A 17097-nucleotide genomic window follows, 5' to 3' on the forward strand; every position below is an offset into this window, starting at 1 on the left:
AATGCTTATCCGAACTGTTTCTTCCAAAAGGTTTAAGTACTTACATTTGGAAAGTAGTAGCATCCCCTATACATGATACTATGACTTTGTAGAGATTGTCTATTTTAATAAGATAGTGAACCTAAGGTTATAAATGAGTTGGTGATTGCTGTAATTTCAGGCAAACAAAAAAATATCTTGGCCCCCAAACTTTAAATGAAAAAGTAGAATAACAATCAACATGAGTATGGGATGCAAATATGGTAATACAATTTATTTAGTTTGATTTACTTTAAGCTTCAACCAGGATACTTCATCAAGTATGGTCTTTTTCACTTCATCAGTGATATCACTTTTTTGGTCACTGATTCTTTGACTTCTTTTAGTTTTGTTAGGCTAATCTTTTGTAGATTTGATGATATTCCTTCTTAGGAAAAATCCTCTATTATATTAGGAGTATCATAGGTAATCTACTTTACATATGATAAGTTAACATCATCATATCATCATTATATCAATTAGTGTTATTCCAAACTTTAAAATGATATTAGTAGAGAAGTAGAATTTAAGTATCTCACAAAACTATTTAGAGAAAATAGTTTTCATGGAGTTGGTTTCTATAAATGAATTATAAGCTTAAATCCAAATTTTCAAAATCATTTGTCAGACTTATATGGAATTTAAAAGCGAATATAAAAGTGTCACAAAATCAATACCCATTTTTGGTTAGGCTTTAACCTTGGCCTATTTACTGAAGAATCTGGAGTGATGTGTTTTTAGTTAAACTATACAGGGTTTTATGGACTGAGATGAGTTATAAAAGCAGGATATATTTGCAGAGATGAGTCGCCACACACCAGGAATTTTGAAAACCACTACGCTGTTTTTTTCTTGCACAAATGCATATGTTATTGGCTGGTTTTGTTGGATTACATGCATGGCATGCTCTGTATCTATCTTTTCTACACATGTCTGTCCACCAGCTTCACCAATTTATTAGATGTTGATTGCTTCAATGTTCACCACATACTAATACCCTCCTTCCTACAACATTTTTATTTTATTTTTAGAGTTGAATACAATTTCTACTTTTATTTTACATATGTAATAATTTTTCTAAATAATTTGTTATCATCATTATATCAACACACATCAAGAAGTAAATTATGTCAATGTGATTTTAAAAAGTAAAGGCACAGGGATCCCATTATAGTACTTTTTTATGTCATTTTAATTGATTGCATTTTTCATTTTATTTCTAGTCAATCAAATATAGATAAACCAAGAAAAATCACTAAATTAGAGACATTAGTACATGAGAAAATAATCCTGTTCGACGAAGGTTAAGATGATTTGCTTATTGAAGTGAATGAAATTTGAAAATTAAAATTAATATTTTAAGATTTTAAATTTGAAACATTTTGTTCCTTTGAATTGTTGATCCAACTGCTTTTTACTTAATTAGGGGAACTAGTGCAAAAACAGAAACTAAGCTTTGATTTTATTTATCTTTAAAGTTCGAAAGGTGAATGAGAAGGGTTGCTTTTGGTTAAAGAATTGGACCCCTAAGTTAAAAAAAAGGTGTGGCCGGTCATTGGGAAAAAAGAGATAACGCTAAATCGTGTCATCAACAATTTACACACTGCACCAAGGGACCACTATTCCTAGGTATGAGTGATTTTTGCAGTGTATCATTGACCATATTGAACTAAATGGTAATAAATGATAAATAGATTTTGGCAAGGAGTATTGATTTTTCTTTTTGGCTTACTCTTTCCTTAATTATGATATATATATGTATATGTATATATATATATATATATATATACATATATATATATACATACATATATATATATATATATATATATATATATATATATATATATATATATATACTATGTAGGTAGTGAAGGAGCCTCACTCTTTTTTTACATACAAATTTCATCCTTATCACTCTTTTTCTTCTTCTTTTTTTTTTTTTAATTTTTTTATTCGGTATTTGATATCAATAGGTGCACTTTATTTGGTTTGGTATATATGAATTTTTTTCGCATAGTTTTATTTTCATAATTTCATTTTGGAATATTGTGTCAGTAGATATTCATCTCACAGGTTTGGTAGCATATTATGTTATAAAAGCTTTATATAAAAGTTTATATAAATTGAACCAATAAGTTGACTCACGATACAAACATGCTTTAAGTATAAACCATTAGAAATAAAAAATAATAAAACTTAATTTAAAAATATATCAAAGTAGGACATTGCGTAACAGTTGTATTATTTATCTTAAACTTATATTGAAGTAAATAAATTACTAGAATTACTATAATGTATACTAGTTATTTATTGGTATTTTTTCAAACAAATTTTATATTGGTGGATGAAACATTATATGCTATTATTTAACTAATCCTTTCATTTTTAATAATTGTATTTTTATTCTTCTTTAAATTTTGCAGTTGTTGACTTTCATTACACACAAATCACAGTGTCTTCAAAGTTGAGGTAACATGAATATTATTTTATAGTTTCTTATTGGAAATGGTGTTAGTTTGAAGAATATATGTATGCATGTGAATTTTCCTTAGCTTTCTGTTTTAGAAATTAAAATTATTAGATTAGGAATAAGAGTCTTATTATTATATTGTATCTTGATTTCTATATAGCTAATATTATAGTAACTAACATGATAGCTCAAGAAAATATGGATCGGAAATGGATGTTTGCTAGTCGATTATCAAAAGAATATGAAGATGGGGTGAAAGAGTTTCATAGATTTGCAGTTGAGCATGCAAAAAACCCTAGTAGAATCATTTGTCCTTGCTTGAAGTGTTGTCATTCAAGGGTAGTGAACGCGGATGAGTTAGAAGCACATTTAGTATGCAACGGAATTGATAAAAGTTATTCATGTTGGACCAAACATGGTGAAAATCAAAAAAATGATATAGCACATAATGGGCATGATAGCACAAGTTATGCACCACAAGAGACTGACACAACATATGACTTATACCAAGTTGAGGAGATTGCAAACATTATTGAAGAGGATATGCGAGATTGTCCTCAAATGTTTGATAGGTTGACAATGGATGCAAAGACACCACTGTATAATGGTTGTACTAGTTTCACAAGACTATCAGCAGTGTTAAAATTATTCAATTTGAAAGCAGGAAATGGATGGTCTGATAAGAGCTTTACTGAATTACTGTCACTTTTGAAAGATATGCTACCACAAGATAATGTACTTCCTTGTCGAATGTATGAGGCTAAAAAAATGTTAAGCTCTATTGGTATGAGCTACGAGAAGATTCATGCTTGTCCAAATGATTGCATTCTTTTTCGAAATGAATATGCATCATTGGATAAATGTCCTAAATGTAGAGCATTACGCTACAAGAAAAATTCAGCACCGATGAAAGTGGTATGGTATTTTCCTATGATACCAAGATTTAGGCGCATGTATCATAATGCACAAGACGCAAAGAACTTAAGATGGCATGCAGATGAAAGGATATGTGATGGAAAGCTTCGACACCCTGCAGATTCTCCTCAATGGGCAAAAGTTGACTATGATTACCCTAATTTTGGAAAAGAACCAAGAAACCTACGTCTTGCTTTGTCTACGGATGGAATAAATCCGCATGGTATGCAAAGCAACTCGCATAGCACGTGGCCTGTGGTTATGATTATATATAACCTACCTCCATGGTTATGCATGAAAAGGAAGTTCATGATGTTGTCCATGTTAATTCCAGGCCCAAAACAACCAGGGAATGACATAGACATATACTTGGCACCTTTGATTGAAGACTTGAAGGATATGTGGAACGAAGGTGTAGTGGTGTATGATGGCTATATGGAAGAAAGTTTCCAGCTAAGAGCAATGTTGTTTGGCACAATTAATGATTTTCCAGCATATGGTAATCTATCTGGATATAGTATCAAAGGGAAGTGTGCATGCCCTATATGTGAAGATAATACAGATTGGGTGCGATTGGAACATGGTAAGAAAAATGTTTTTCTTGGTCATCGCAGATTCTTACCTTCAAAACATCGTTATCGAGGGTGGAAAAAAGCATTTAATGGAAGAATAGAAGAACGTAGACCTCCAGAATTGTTGTTTGGTGATAAAGTTTTTCATAAAGTAAAGAATATAAACAACAAATTTGGTAAAACTTTTGCAGCAGATCTAGTCACATCTGGGTGGAAGAAAAAGTCAATCTTTTTTGAGTTGCCATATTGGAAATCCTTGTATGTTAGACATTTCCTTGATGTTATGCATATTGAGAAAAATGTATTTGATAGTGTGATAGGTACATTGTTGAATGTTCCTGGAAAGTCTAAGGATGGCATCAATGCAAGGTTGGACCTACTTGATATGGGAATTAGAACAGAATTAGCACCAATAAAGAAAGGTAAACGTCAATATCTACCACCAGCAGCTTATACGCTATCTAGAAAGGAGAAATTTGTGTTTTGTAAGTTTTTGCAAGGAGTTAAAGTTCCAGAGGGGTACTCATCAAACATCAGAAACCTTGTATCTATGAAAGATCTAAAACTAAAAGGGTTGAAGTCTCATGACTGTCATATTCTCATGGAGCATTTGCTACCGATAGGCATACGTTCCATTTTACCTAAAAAGGTAAGATGGACCATAACTAAACTATGTTATTTCTTTAGAGCCATTTGTAGCAAAGTGATTGACACTGGAAAATTGCAAGCACTAGAAAGAGAAATTATTGTAACTTTGTGTGAGCTTGAAATGTTTTTCCCACCTTCTTTCTTTGACATAATGGTTCATCTTACCATTCATTTAGTTAAAGAGACACAATATTGTGGGCCAGCATATATGAGATGGATGTACCCAATGGAGCGTTATATGAAGATATTGAAGGGTTATGTCAAAAATCGAAGTCGACCAGAAGGATGTATAGTGGAACGATATATACTTGAAGAAGCTACTGAGTTCTGTACTGATTACCTCTCTAATGTTGAATCAATAGGACTTCCAAAGTCTCGACACTTAGCAAGAACCTCAGGAGAGGGGATTACTGGAAAGACCATAGTGACCATATCGAGGAAAGATTGGGAACAAGCTCAATTGTATATTCTACACAATGACGAAGAAGTTGAACCATATATTGAGAGACACAAAGCCATGCTAAAAAGATTAAATCCAACTAGGACTGACAGTTGGATAAGTAGAGAACACAATGCAACTTTTATACAATGGCTAAAAAGCCACATTTATGCAGAGTTAAATGTGAATTCCTCTAATATTTCTGACAGATTGAGATGGTTAGCAAATGGTCCAACTTTTCAAGTCTTCTCTTACAGTGCTTATATGATTAATGGGTACACATTTTGTACCAAAGAACGAGATAATCAAAGCACAATGCAAAATAGTGGTGTCACTTTGGTGGCTGAATCTATGCATATCTCAAGTTCTAAGGATAGAACTCCTATATATGCAAATATGTCGTATTTTGGGGTAATTGAACACATATGGGAGTTGGATTACAAAACATTTCAAATTCCCATATTTGGTTGCAAGTGGGTTGATAACAATAATGGAGTTCGACAAGATGAGGCAGGGTTTATGCTTGTGAATTTTAATAAAGTGGGGTACAAGGATGAGCCATTTATTTTAGCATCACAAGCGCAACAAATATTTTATGTCACTGATCCTGTTGATGTCAATTGGTCAATTGTTTTATTATCCAATAAATAAATGAGCATCACAATGAAGATATAGAGGACGAAAATACAAATATTGAGGATGATCCTTTATATGACATATCATATGATGATGATCCAATAACAGATGATATCTTGTATAGAAGAGATGACCATGAGGAAGGGATTTGGATAAATCCATCATTTTGTATCAATAAGAAACCTAATCATTTAAAGTTGACTACAAAGAAGAAAAGGTTGGTTTACATTTATAACTTTATATTTTTATGTCTTTCCCTTTTTACCGATGCTAACCTTTTTTTTAATCTCTTTTGTTATAGGTAAATGACATCTCATAGTGAAGATGATAATCTTCCTCTTGAGGAAGCAAAATGGAAGAAAGGTGTTGTGATTATGAAGAAAATTATTCGAGCTAGAAGTGAAGGAAGAAAATTAGATGTAATGTATCTATTTGATCCTTTAATATCTTTTACTTTCTAGAAAAATAATATATGCTTATTCATGATATTAGGTTTCATGGAATGCAAGAGGTCAACCAATTGAACCTGGTGGCACAAACTTCATTAGTTATCTTGGATCCATTGTTCGTTCTAATGTTCCTATAACATGTGATAATTGGAAAGACTTGGCTTTGAGTTCCTATAAGGACATTATTTGGAATGATATACAAGTAAAATATATTATCCTTACTTATTTTAAAGTATGTGTTATGGTTGCCCAAACTTCTTTATGCTAATTTTTTTTCTTTTACAGTTAACTTTTAATATTGATACATGTCGTAAGAATTATGTATTAAAGGAGGCAGGTAAGTTTCTTAGGACTTTTAGAACTAACTTGGCCAACACTTATCTAAAGGATGAGAATGGAAATTACATAGAGAATACTCCTACTGAGCCTCCTGAGAAGTATGCATCAATGATTAGTGAGGATGTTTGGAAAGACTTTGTTGCAAAACGTATGGATACAAGTTTCCAGGTAATCTATAATATTCAAATGCAATGTATTTATCCTTTGATTCATGTAGATAAGATTACATTTACAATCTTTCTATATAGGAAAAGAGCTTAAAAAACAAGGAAAGAGCATCACACTCTAAGTACCCTTATAGAGGTTCACGTAAGGGGTATGCACGCCTAGAACAAGAAATGGTAAGTCAATATATCAATAAATAAACAATACACAACTTGCTAATATGATTTGTAACTAGGTTGATTATATTTCCCAAAACTTAGATAAAGGAATTGGGGTCAAATGTTAGTAATATTCCCCGTCAAGAATTATGGAAGCATGCTCGTGTGAATAAGGCTGGGGAAATTGAAAATGAAGATGTTCAGCAAGTTTGGAACAAATGTGTAAGTAATATCTTTTCATATTATATTTGTTTGTGTGTGATATGAGAATAAGTGTGATATGTTTGATTATTGTTTATTGTAGGTAATATTGTCACAAACTATACAGTCAGAAGAGATGAGTAATGCTCGCTCAGACATCCTTGCTCAAGCTTTATGTGTCCCAGAGTATCCAGGTCGTGTTAGGGCAACAGGATTTGGAGTCAGTCACAAAGATTATTTCCCGCCCAAAAAGCGTTATACACAACAAGACCATGATGCATTGACTACTCAAATGAAAGACATGGCTGAAAGAATGGCACGAATGGAGAATGAGATTAATTCACTTCGAAAGAAGGAAACATCTAATAACATAGAAGAACCTGATATTGGTGTCAATAGTGGCCAAGGGAGTTGCACAATTTCATCAAATAGTTTTCTCGAGGTAACTAACTTTTCTATATTAGCGTAACTTGCTTATGTTAAATTTCTAATAGCTCTCTACATCTGGTCACTTTAAACATTATATCTTATAATTATATTTTATAATGTAGGGGGTCTCAAGTTGTAAATTGTTTGTATCATCACCATTACTTTGCTTGGTTGCCCATGGGAAACTGCATAATGTTAAAGGTGATACACTACATGGTAGATCTCTACCTAATGGTCATGTTAAAGTTAGTGTAGATATTGCTGTGGAGCCAAATGTATCCTTGCCTATACCTAATGCTGATGACGACATAATGACAATAGGACAAGCAATAGGTACATTTGTGGCATGGCCAATCAATCTTTTACAGGTTGTTGATGCGGTATGTTCGTCAAACCTTATTAATTCATAATTATTTATGAAATATTTTATCTATCACCTAATTTTGTTTAATTGATGATGTTTTAGGATTCCACTCTATCTAAAAAGAAAAAGATTAATAATACGAATGAATCTATCGCACCTAAAAGAAAATGTCAAGGAAAAATGACTGTTCAACATATTCCTCGTAAAGTGATTCATCCCAATCTTCCTCAATGGTGCAACTACCTCTCTTCATATATGAAATTAAAGCCTACAGAGTCACTTTCGGCAATAGAAATAGAGAAAGACATATTTGGTTTTGATGAACATAAAGAAATCATTAATGCAGAAATTATTGGAGAAATTATTGACTATGCATGGCTTGGTGCAACTACAATTTCTATATATATCGGGTACAATATACTACTTTTTTATAATTGACTTTAATCTTTGGTGAGTAGCTTTTATGATTTTACTAACTTTTAATTCTTATATCTTTCTTTTGTAAGGTACCTATATCAAAATTTCATTAAGCCAAATCATAAGGGGTTCTTCTTTTTATCACCCCAAATAACAACACATGAACTACCAATGAAAGAGAGAATGCAAAAAATAGTGAGTATATTTCTTGACAATGGGGTGATTAATAAGTTTGTTCTTGCTCCTATCAATACAGGGTAATACTTTTTTCCTAACTTTATCAATAATGTATTATTTTCAAAGTTAGATGCACAAAATCTAATTTTGTTGATTCATTTCCAATTTTAGCCAACATTGGGTCTTGCTCGGAATCAATCTTAAAATGGAGATAATTTATTATCTTGACCCATTGGCGAAAGACATTAATATGAGGCAAGATTTGAAGAAGTTGTTTGACATGTAAGAATCTTCTTAATGTGATTCACACATATATATGTATAATTTTGTATATATATTTTTTTACTTATGTATGCTTCATTTTTATTATTAACAAGGGTTATACAAACCTACCGAGCTCAAAGAGGGTCTATGGTTTCAAAGTCTAAGTTAAGCAATATCAAATGGACACCAATTAAGGTAAATTACAATTGTGTATTTGAAGATCAAATGATGTTGTTTTATTTGAAGGTTAATACCAATTGTATTGATGTTTTCTAGTGTCCAAAACAATCCAACGGCCATGATTGTGGGTATTACATTTGTCGATATATGAAGGAAATTGTCACATATTGTGAAGGAGGGACAATTCCAATAGATGTAAGTTATCTTAATTGTATGTATTATTCATTTGTAGTAGGATTTTGATTGACTAATTTTATTTTATTTTTCTTTGTTGTAGTATTTTCCTAGTTGCAGATGTCAACAATATTCTGACAATCAAATCATTGAAGTCAGGGAAGATTGGTGTTTTTATCTCATTAGTAAATGTTTATAGGTTAGTTGTATAATTCCTTATATAACAAAATAGGGAAGGTTAGGAACAATGTTTTGTCTAAAGTGTTTTGGCTCCACAGTCTAGCAAAAATGGAACATGATGGATGAGTACTACAAATATTAGTTTTTTTTGCTAATTTCTTTCATGTAATATTATACTTTTTTAAAAATATATAAACATCATTAAGTTTTTTGTGTAACTATGTAAGAATTTCAATGCCCTTTCATTTCAGTTTTGTTTGATTTCAAGTTCAAAGTTTTTATACAGGCATGTGAGTCGAAGAATAGAATGAAGAAAAAATTAAATAAATTATAATAAAAAATAATCAAACCAATACACATCGCTTGTTTTAAAAAATGTTATCTATTGATGAATTGAAAAAGTGTTATCCATTAATGAAAAATAGACAATGTTTGTTTGAACAAGCGCTATCTGTTAATGAATTGAAAAAGCGCTACCTATTGATGAAAAACTACTCTCATATATCTCGTTTATTCAGTCAAGTGTTGTCTATGAGAGCTTTGATAGACAACATTTTGTAAAGAAAGTGCTATCTATTAAAAAATATATAGATAACGCTTGTTTAGATAAGCGCTATCTATCAAGTGTCATTAGACAGCGCTTTTTACAAGCGCTGTCTATTAATAGATACCGCTCCAATAGATAGCGCCTAAAAAGCGCTATCTATTAAGAAAAAAAACGCTGTCTATTGCCAAATTTGGCGTAGTGTTAGATTATGAAGAGAGGATACTTTCATACCTGTGCAGAGATGGCCCATCATTGAAATATAGACTATATGATTTTTTTTAAATTCTCAACACATAATCAATTAACCCGAAGCTAAAAAAAAGACTAATTAAGAAATTTGACATTAAACAATTAGCAATAATCTTCACAGAAGGAGGAAAACACATAATAATTAGACAAACAATTTCATAAGAAGGAAGACAAACAAAATCAAAATGAGAAAATAATTTCATCTTTTAAATATATTAATACTAAAAATGTAGTTTCAAAATGTCATTCATGTGCCTATCCAGTCACAACAAAAAAAGTGGAATTTAGTGGTATTAACTATTTTTTCTTCATTAGATTAGGAAGAGTGGATACTTTCATATCTGTGCATAAAAGGCGCATCATTGAAATATAGGCTATATGTTTTCTTTAGTGTTGACAACTTCATAAAATTCTCAATAGATAATCAATTAACCCAAAGCTAAAAAAAAAGACTAATTAAGAAATTTGACAATAAACCATTAGTAATAATCTTCACAGAAGGAGCAAAACACAAAATAATTACACACACAATTTCATAAGAAGTATGACAGAAAAAATCAAAATCAGAAAATAATTTGATTTTTTAACAATATTGATACTAACAATGTAGATTCAAAAATTCATTCATGTGCATATCCAATCACAACAAAAAAGAGTGGAATTTAGTGCTATTAACCATTGTTTCTTCATTACATTATGAAGAGAGGATACTTTCATATCTGTGCAGAGATGGCCCATCATTGAAATATAGGCTATATGTTTTCTTTAGTATTGGCAACTTCATAAAATTCTCAACACATAATCAATTAACCCACAGCTAAAAAAAAGACTAATTAAGAAATTTGACATTAAATAATTAGTAATAATCTTAACAGAAAGAGGAAAGCAGAAAATAACTACACAAACAATTTCATCAGAAGTAAGACGGACAAAATCAAAATGAGAAAATAATTTGATCTTTTAACAATATTGATACTAAAAATGTAGATTCAAAAAGCCATTCATGTGCATAACCAATCACAACAAAAAAGAGTGGAATTTAGTGCTATTAACCATTGTTTCTTCATTAGATTAGGAAGAGTGGATACTTTCATATCTGTGCAGAAAAGGCCCATCATTGAAATATAGGCTATATGATTTCTTTAGTGTTGACAACTTCATAAAATTCTCAACACATAATCAATTAACCAAAAGCTAAAAAAAGACTAATTAAGAAATTTGACATTAAACAATTAGTAATAATCTTCACAGAAGGAGCAAAACACAAAATAATTACACAAACAATTTCATAAGAAGTATGACAGAAAAAATCAAAATGAGAAAATAATTTGATTTTTTAACAATATTGATACTAACAACGTAGATTCAAAAAGTCATTCATGTGGATATCCAACCACAACAAAAAAGAGTGGAATTTAGTGCTATTAACCATTGTTTCCTCATTAGATTATGAAGAGAGGATACTTTCATATCTGTGCAGAGATGGCCAGTCATTGAAATATAGACTTTTTTTTTTTTTTAAATTCTCAACACATAATCAATTAACCCAAAGCTAAAAAAAAGACTAATTAAGAAATTTGACATGAAACAATTACTAATAATCTTCACAGAAGGAGGAAAACACAAAATAATTACACAAACAATTTCATAAGAAGTAAGACGAACAAAATCAAAATGAGAAAATAATTTGATCTTTTAATAATATTGATACTAACAATGTAGATTCAAAAAGTCATTCATGTGCATATCCAATCACAACAAAAAAGATAGGAATTTAGTGCTATTAACCATTGTTTCTTCATTAGATTATGAAGAGTGGATACTTTCATATCTGTGCAGAAATGGCCCATCATTGAAATATAGGCTATATGTTTTCTTTAGTATTGACAACTTCATAAAATTCTCAACACATAATCAATTAACCCAAAGTTAAAAAAAAGACTAATTAAGAAATTTGACATTAAATAATTAGTAATAATCTTAACAGAAGGAGGAAAGCAGAAAATAATTACACAAACAATTTCATATGAAGTAAGACGGACAAAATCAAAATGAGAAAATAATTTGATCTTTTAACAATATTGATACGAAAAATGTAGATTCAAAAAGTCATTCATGTGCATATCCAATCACAACAAAAAAGAGTGGAATTTAGTGTTATTAACCATTGGTTCTTCACTAGATTAGGAAGAGTGGATACTTTCATATCTGTGCAGAAAAGGCCCATCATTGAAATATAGGCTATATGATTTCTTTAGTGTTGAGAACTTCATAAAATTCTCAACAGATAATCAATTAACCAAAAGCTAAAAAAAAGACTAATTAAGAAATTTGACATTAAACAATTAGTAATAATATTCACAGAAGGAGCAAAACACAAAATAATTACACAAACAATTTCATAAGAAGTATGACAGAAAAAATCAAAATGAGAAAATAATTTGATTTTTTAACAATATTGATACTAAAATGTAGATTCAAAAAGCCATTCATGTGCATATCCAATCACAACAAAAAAGAGTGGAATTTAGTGCTATTAACCATTGTTTCTTCATTAGATTAGGAAGAGTGGATACTTTCATATCTGTGCAGAAAGGCCCATCATTGAAATATAGGCTATATGATTTCTTTAGTGTTGACAACTTCATAAAATTCTCAACACATAATCAATTAACCAAAAGCTAAAAAAAGACTAATTAAGAAATTTGACATTAAACAATTAGTAATAATCTTCACAGAAGTAGCAAAACACAAAATAATTACCCAAACAATTTCATAAGAAGTATGATAGAAAAATCAAAATTAGAAAATAATTTGATTTTTAACAATATTGATACTAACAACGTAGATTCAAAAAGTCATTCATGTGGATATCCAATCACAACAAAAAAGAGTGGAATTTAGTGCTATTAACCATTGTTTCTTCATTAGATTATGAAGAGAGGATACTTTCATATCTGTGCAGAGATGGCCCATCATTGAAATATAGACTATATGTTTTTTTTTTAAATTCTCAACACATAATCAATTAACCCAAAGCTAAAAAAAAGACTAATTAAGAAATTTGACATTAAACAATTACTAATAATCTTCACAGAAGGAGGAAAACACAAAATAATTACACAAACAATTTGATAAGAAGTAAGACGAACAAAATCAAAATGAGAAAATAATTTGATCTTTTAATAATATTGATACTAACAATGTAGATTCAAAAAGTCATTCATGTGCATATCCAATCACAACAAAAAAGATAGGAATTTAGTGCTATTAACCATTGTTTCTTCATTAGATTATGAAGAGTGGATACTTTCATATCTGTGCAGAAATGGCCCATCATTGAAATATAGGCTATATGTTTTCTTTGTATTGACAACTTCATAAAATTCTCAACACATAATCAATTAACCCAAAGTTAAAAAAAAGACTAATTAAGAAATTTGACATTAAATAATTAGTAATAATCTTAACAGAAGGAGGAAAGCAGAAAATAATTACACAAACAATTTCATATGAAGTAAGACGGACAAAATCAAAATGAGAAAATAATTTGATCTTTTAACAATATTGATACGAAAAATGTAGATTCAAAAAGTCATTCATGTGCATATCCAATCACAACAAAAAAGAGTGGAATTTAGTGTTATTAACCATTGGTTCTTCACTAGATTAGGAAGAGTGGATACTTTCATATCTGTGCAGAAAGGCCCATCATTGAAATATAGGCTATATGATTTCTTTAGTGTTGACAACTTCATAAAATTCTCAACAGATAATCAATTAACCAAAAGCTAAAAAAAAGACTAATTAAGAAATTTGACATTAAACAATTAGTAATAATCTTCACAGAAGGAGCAAAACACAAAATAATTACACGAAGAATTTCATAAGAAGTATGACAGAAAAATCAAAATGAGAAAATAATTTGATTTTTAACAATATTGATACTAACAATGTAGATTCAAAAAGTCATTCATGTGCATATCCAATCACAACAAAAAAGAGGTAAATTTAGTGCTATTAACCATTGTTTCTTCATTAGATTATGAAGAGAGGATACTTTCATATCTGTGCAGAGATGGCCCATCATTGAAATATGGAGTATATTTTTTTTTTAAATTCTCAACACAATCAATTAACCCAAAGCTAAAAAAAAGACTAATTAAGAAATTTGACATTAAACAATTACTAATAATCTTCACAAAGGAGGAAAACACAAAATAATTACACAAACAATTTCATAAGAAGTAAACAACAAAATCAAAATGAGAAAATAATTTGATCTTTTAACAATATTGATACTAACAATGTAGATTCAAAAAGTCACTCATGTGCATATCCAATCACAACAAAAAAGAGTGGAATTTAGTGGTATTAACCATTGTTTCTTCACTAGATTAGGAAGAGTGAATACTTTCATATCTGTGCAGAAAAGGCCCATCATTGAAATATAGGCTATATGATTTCTTTAGTGTTGACAACTTCATAAAATTCTCAACAGATAATCAATTAACCAAAGCTAAAAAAAAGACTAATTAAGAAATTTGACATTAAGCAATTAGTAATAATCTTCACAGAAGGAGCAAAACACAAAATAATTACACAAACAATTTCATAAGAAGTATGACAGAAAAAATCAAAATGAGAAAATAATTTGATTTTTAACAATATTGATACTAACAATGTAGATTCAAAAAGTCATTCATGTGCATATCCAATCACAACAAAAAAGAGTGGAATTTAGTGCTATTAACCATTGTTTCTTCATTAGATTATGAAGAGAGGATACTTTCATATCTGTGCAGAGATGGCCCATCATTGAAATATAGACTATATGATTTTTTTTAAATTCTCAACACATAGTCAATTAACCCAAAGCTAAAAAAAAGACTAATTAAGAAATTTGACATTAAACATTTACTAATAATCTTCACAGAAGGTGGAAAACACAAAATAATTACACAAACAATTTCATAAGAAGTAAGACGAACAAAATCAAAATGAGAAAATAATTTGATCTTTTAACAATATTGATACTAACAATGTAGATTGAAAAAGTCATTCATGTGCATATCCAATCACAACAAAAAAGAGTGGAATTTAGTGCTATTAACCATTGTTTCTTCATGAGATTATGAAGAGTGGATACTTTCATATCTGTGCAGAAAAGGCCCATCATAGAAATATAGGCTATATGTTTTCTTTAGTATTGACAACTTCATAAAATTGTCAACACATAATCAATTAACCCAAAGCTAAAAAAAGACTAATTAAGAAATTTGACAATAAATAATTAGTAATAATCTTAACAGAAGGAGGAAAACATAAAATAATTACACAAACAATTTCATAAGAAGTAAGACGGACAAAATCAAAATGAGAAAATAATGTCATCTTTTCACAATATTGATACTAAAATGTAGATTCAAAAAGTCATTATTGCGCATATCCAATCACAACAAAAAAGAGTGGAATTTAGTGGTATTAACCATTGTTTCTTCATTAGATTAGGAAGAGTGGATACTTTCATATATGTGTAGAAAAGGCTCATCATTGAAATATAGGCTATATGTTTTCTTTAGTGTTGACAACTTCATAAAATTCTCAACACATAATAGAGTAACCCAAAGCTAAAAAAAAGACTAATTAAGAAATTTGACATTAAACAATTAGTAATAATCTTCACCGAAGGACAAAACACAAAATAATTACACAAACAATTTCATAAGAAGTATGACAGACAAAATCAAAATGAGAAAATAATTTGATTTTTTACCAATATTGAAACTAACAACGTAGATTCAAAAAGTTATTCATGTGCATATCCAATCACAACAAAAAAGAGTGGAATTTAGTGCTATTAACCATTGTTTCTTCATTTGATTATGAAGAGTGGATACTTTCATATCTTTGCAGAAATGGCCCATCATTGAAATATGGGCTATATGTTTTCTTTAGTATTGACAACTTCATAAAATTCTCAACACATAATCAATTAACCCAAAGCTAAAAAAAGACTAATTAAGAAATTTGACATTAAATAATTAGTAATAATCTTAACAGAAGGAGGAAAACAGAAAATAATTACACAAACAATTTCATAAGAAGTAAGACGAACAAAATCAAAATGAGAACATAATTTGATCTTTTAACAATATTGATACTAACAATGTAGATTCAAAAATCATTCATGTGCATATCCAATCACAACAAAAAAGGGTGGAATTTAGTGCTATTAACCATTGTTTCTTCATTAGATTATGAAGAGAGGATACTTTCATATCTGTGCAGAGATGGCCCATCACTGAAATATAGACTATATGTTTTTTTAAAATTCTCAACACATAATCAATTAACCCAAAGCTAAAAAAAAGCTCATTAAGAAATTTGACATTAAATAATTAGTAATAATCTTAACAGAAGGAGGAAAACACAAAATAATTACACAAACAACTTCATAAAAGTAAGACGGACAAAATTAAAATGAGAAAATAATTTGATCTTTTAACAATATTGATACTAACAATGTAGATTCAAAAAGTCATTCATGTGCATATCCAATCACAACAAAAAAGAGTGGAATTTAGTGCTATTAACCATTGTTTCTTCATTAGATTATGAAGAGAGGATACTTTCATATCTGTGCAGAGATGACCCATCATTCAAATATAGACTATATGTTTTTTTTAAAATTCTCAACACATAATCAATTAACCCAAAGCTAAAAAAAAGACTAATTAAGAAATTTGATCTTAAACAATTAGTAATAATCTTCACAAAGGAGGAAAACACAAAATAATTAGACAAACAATTTCATAAGAAGTAAGACGACAAAATTAAAATGAGAAAATAATTTGATCTTTTAACAATATTGATACTAAAATGTAGATTCAAAAAGTCATTCATGTACATATGCAATCACACCAAAAAAGAGTGGAATTTAGTGGTGTTAACCATTGTTTCTTCGTTAGATTATGAAGAGTGGATACTTTCATATCTGTGCAGAAATGGCCCATCATTGAAATATAGGTTATAAGTTTTTTTAGTATTGACAACTTCGTAAAATTCTCAACACATAATCAATTAACCCAAAGCTAAAAAAA

The 17097-nt window shown here is 29.6% G+C and overlaps 1 protein-coding gene across 1 annotated transcript; it reads left to right on the forward strand.

Moving 5' to 3' along the window:
* The first annotated feature begins 3006 nt into the window (after positions 1–3006).
* LOC114172468 lies at positions 3007–9368 on the forward strand. The gene is made up of 5 exons (XM_028056931.1): positions 3007–3098; positions 8609–8682; positions 8778–8859; positions 8941–9039; positions 9122–9368. Exons 1-5 carry the CDS (start codon positions 3075–3077, stop codon positions 9215–9217), a joined length of 375 nt encoding a protein of 124 aa, XP_027912732.1. The 5' UTR covers positions 3007–3074; the 3' UTR covers positions 9218–9368.
* The last annotated feature ends 7729 nt before the right edge of the window (positions 9369–17097 follow it).

This window comes from Vigna unguiculata, unplaced genomic scaffold (genome assembly GCF_004118075.2).
Source record: "Vigna unguiculata cultivar IT97K-499-35 unplaced genomic scaffold, ASM411807v1 contig_592, whole genome shotgun sequence".
NCBI classification, from domain to species: Eukaryota; Viridiplantae; Streptophyta; class Magnoliopsida; order Fabales; family Fabaceae; genus Vigna; species Vigna unguiculata.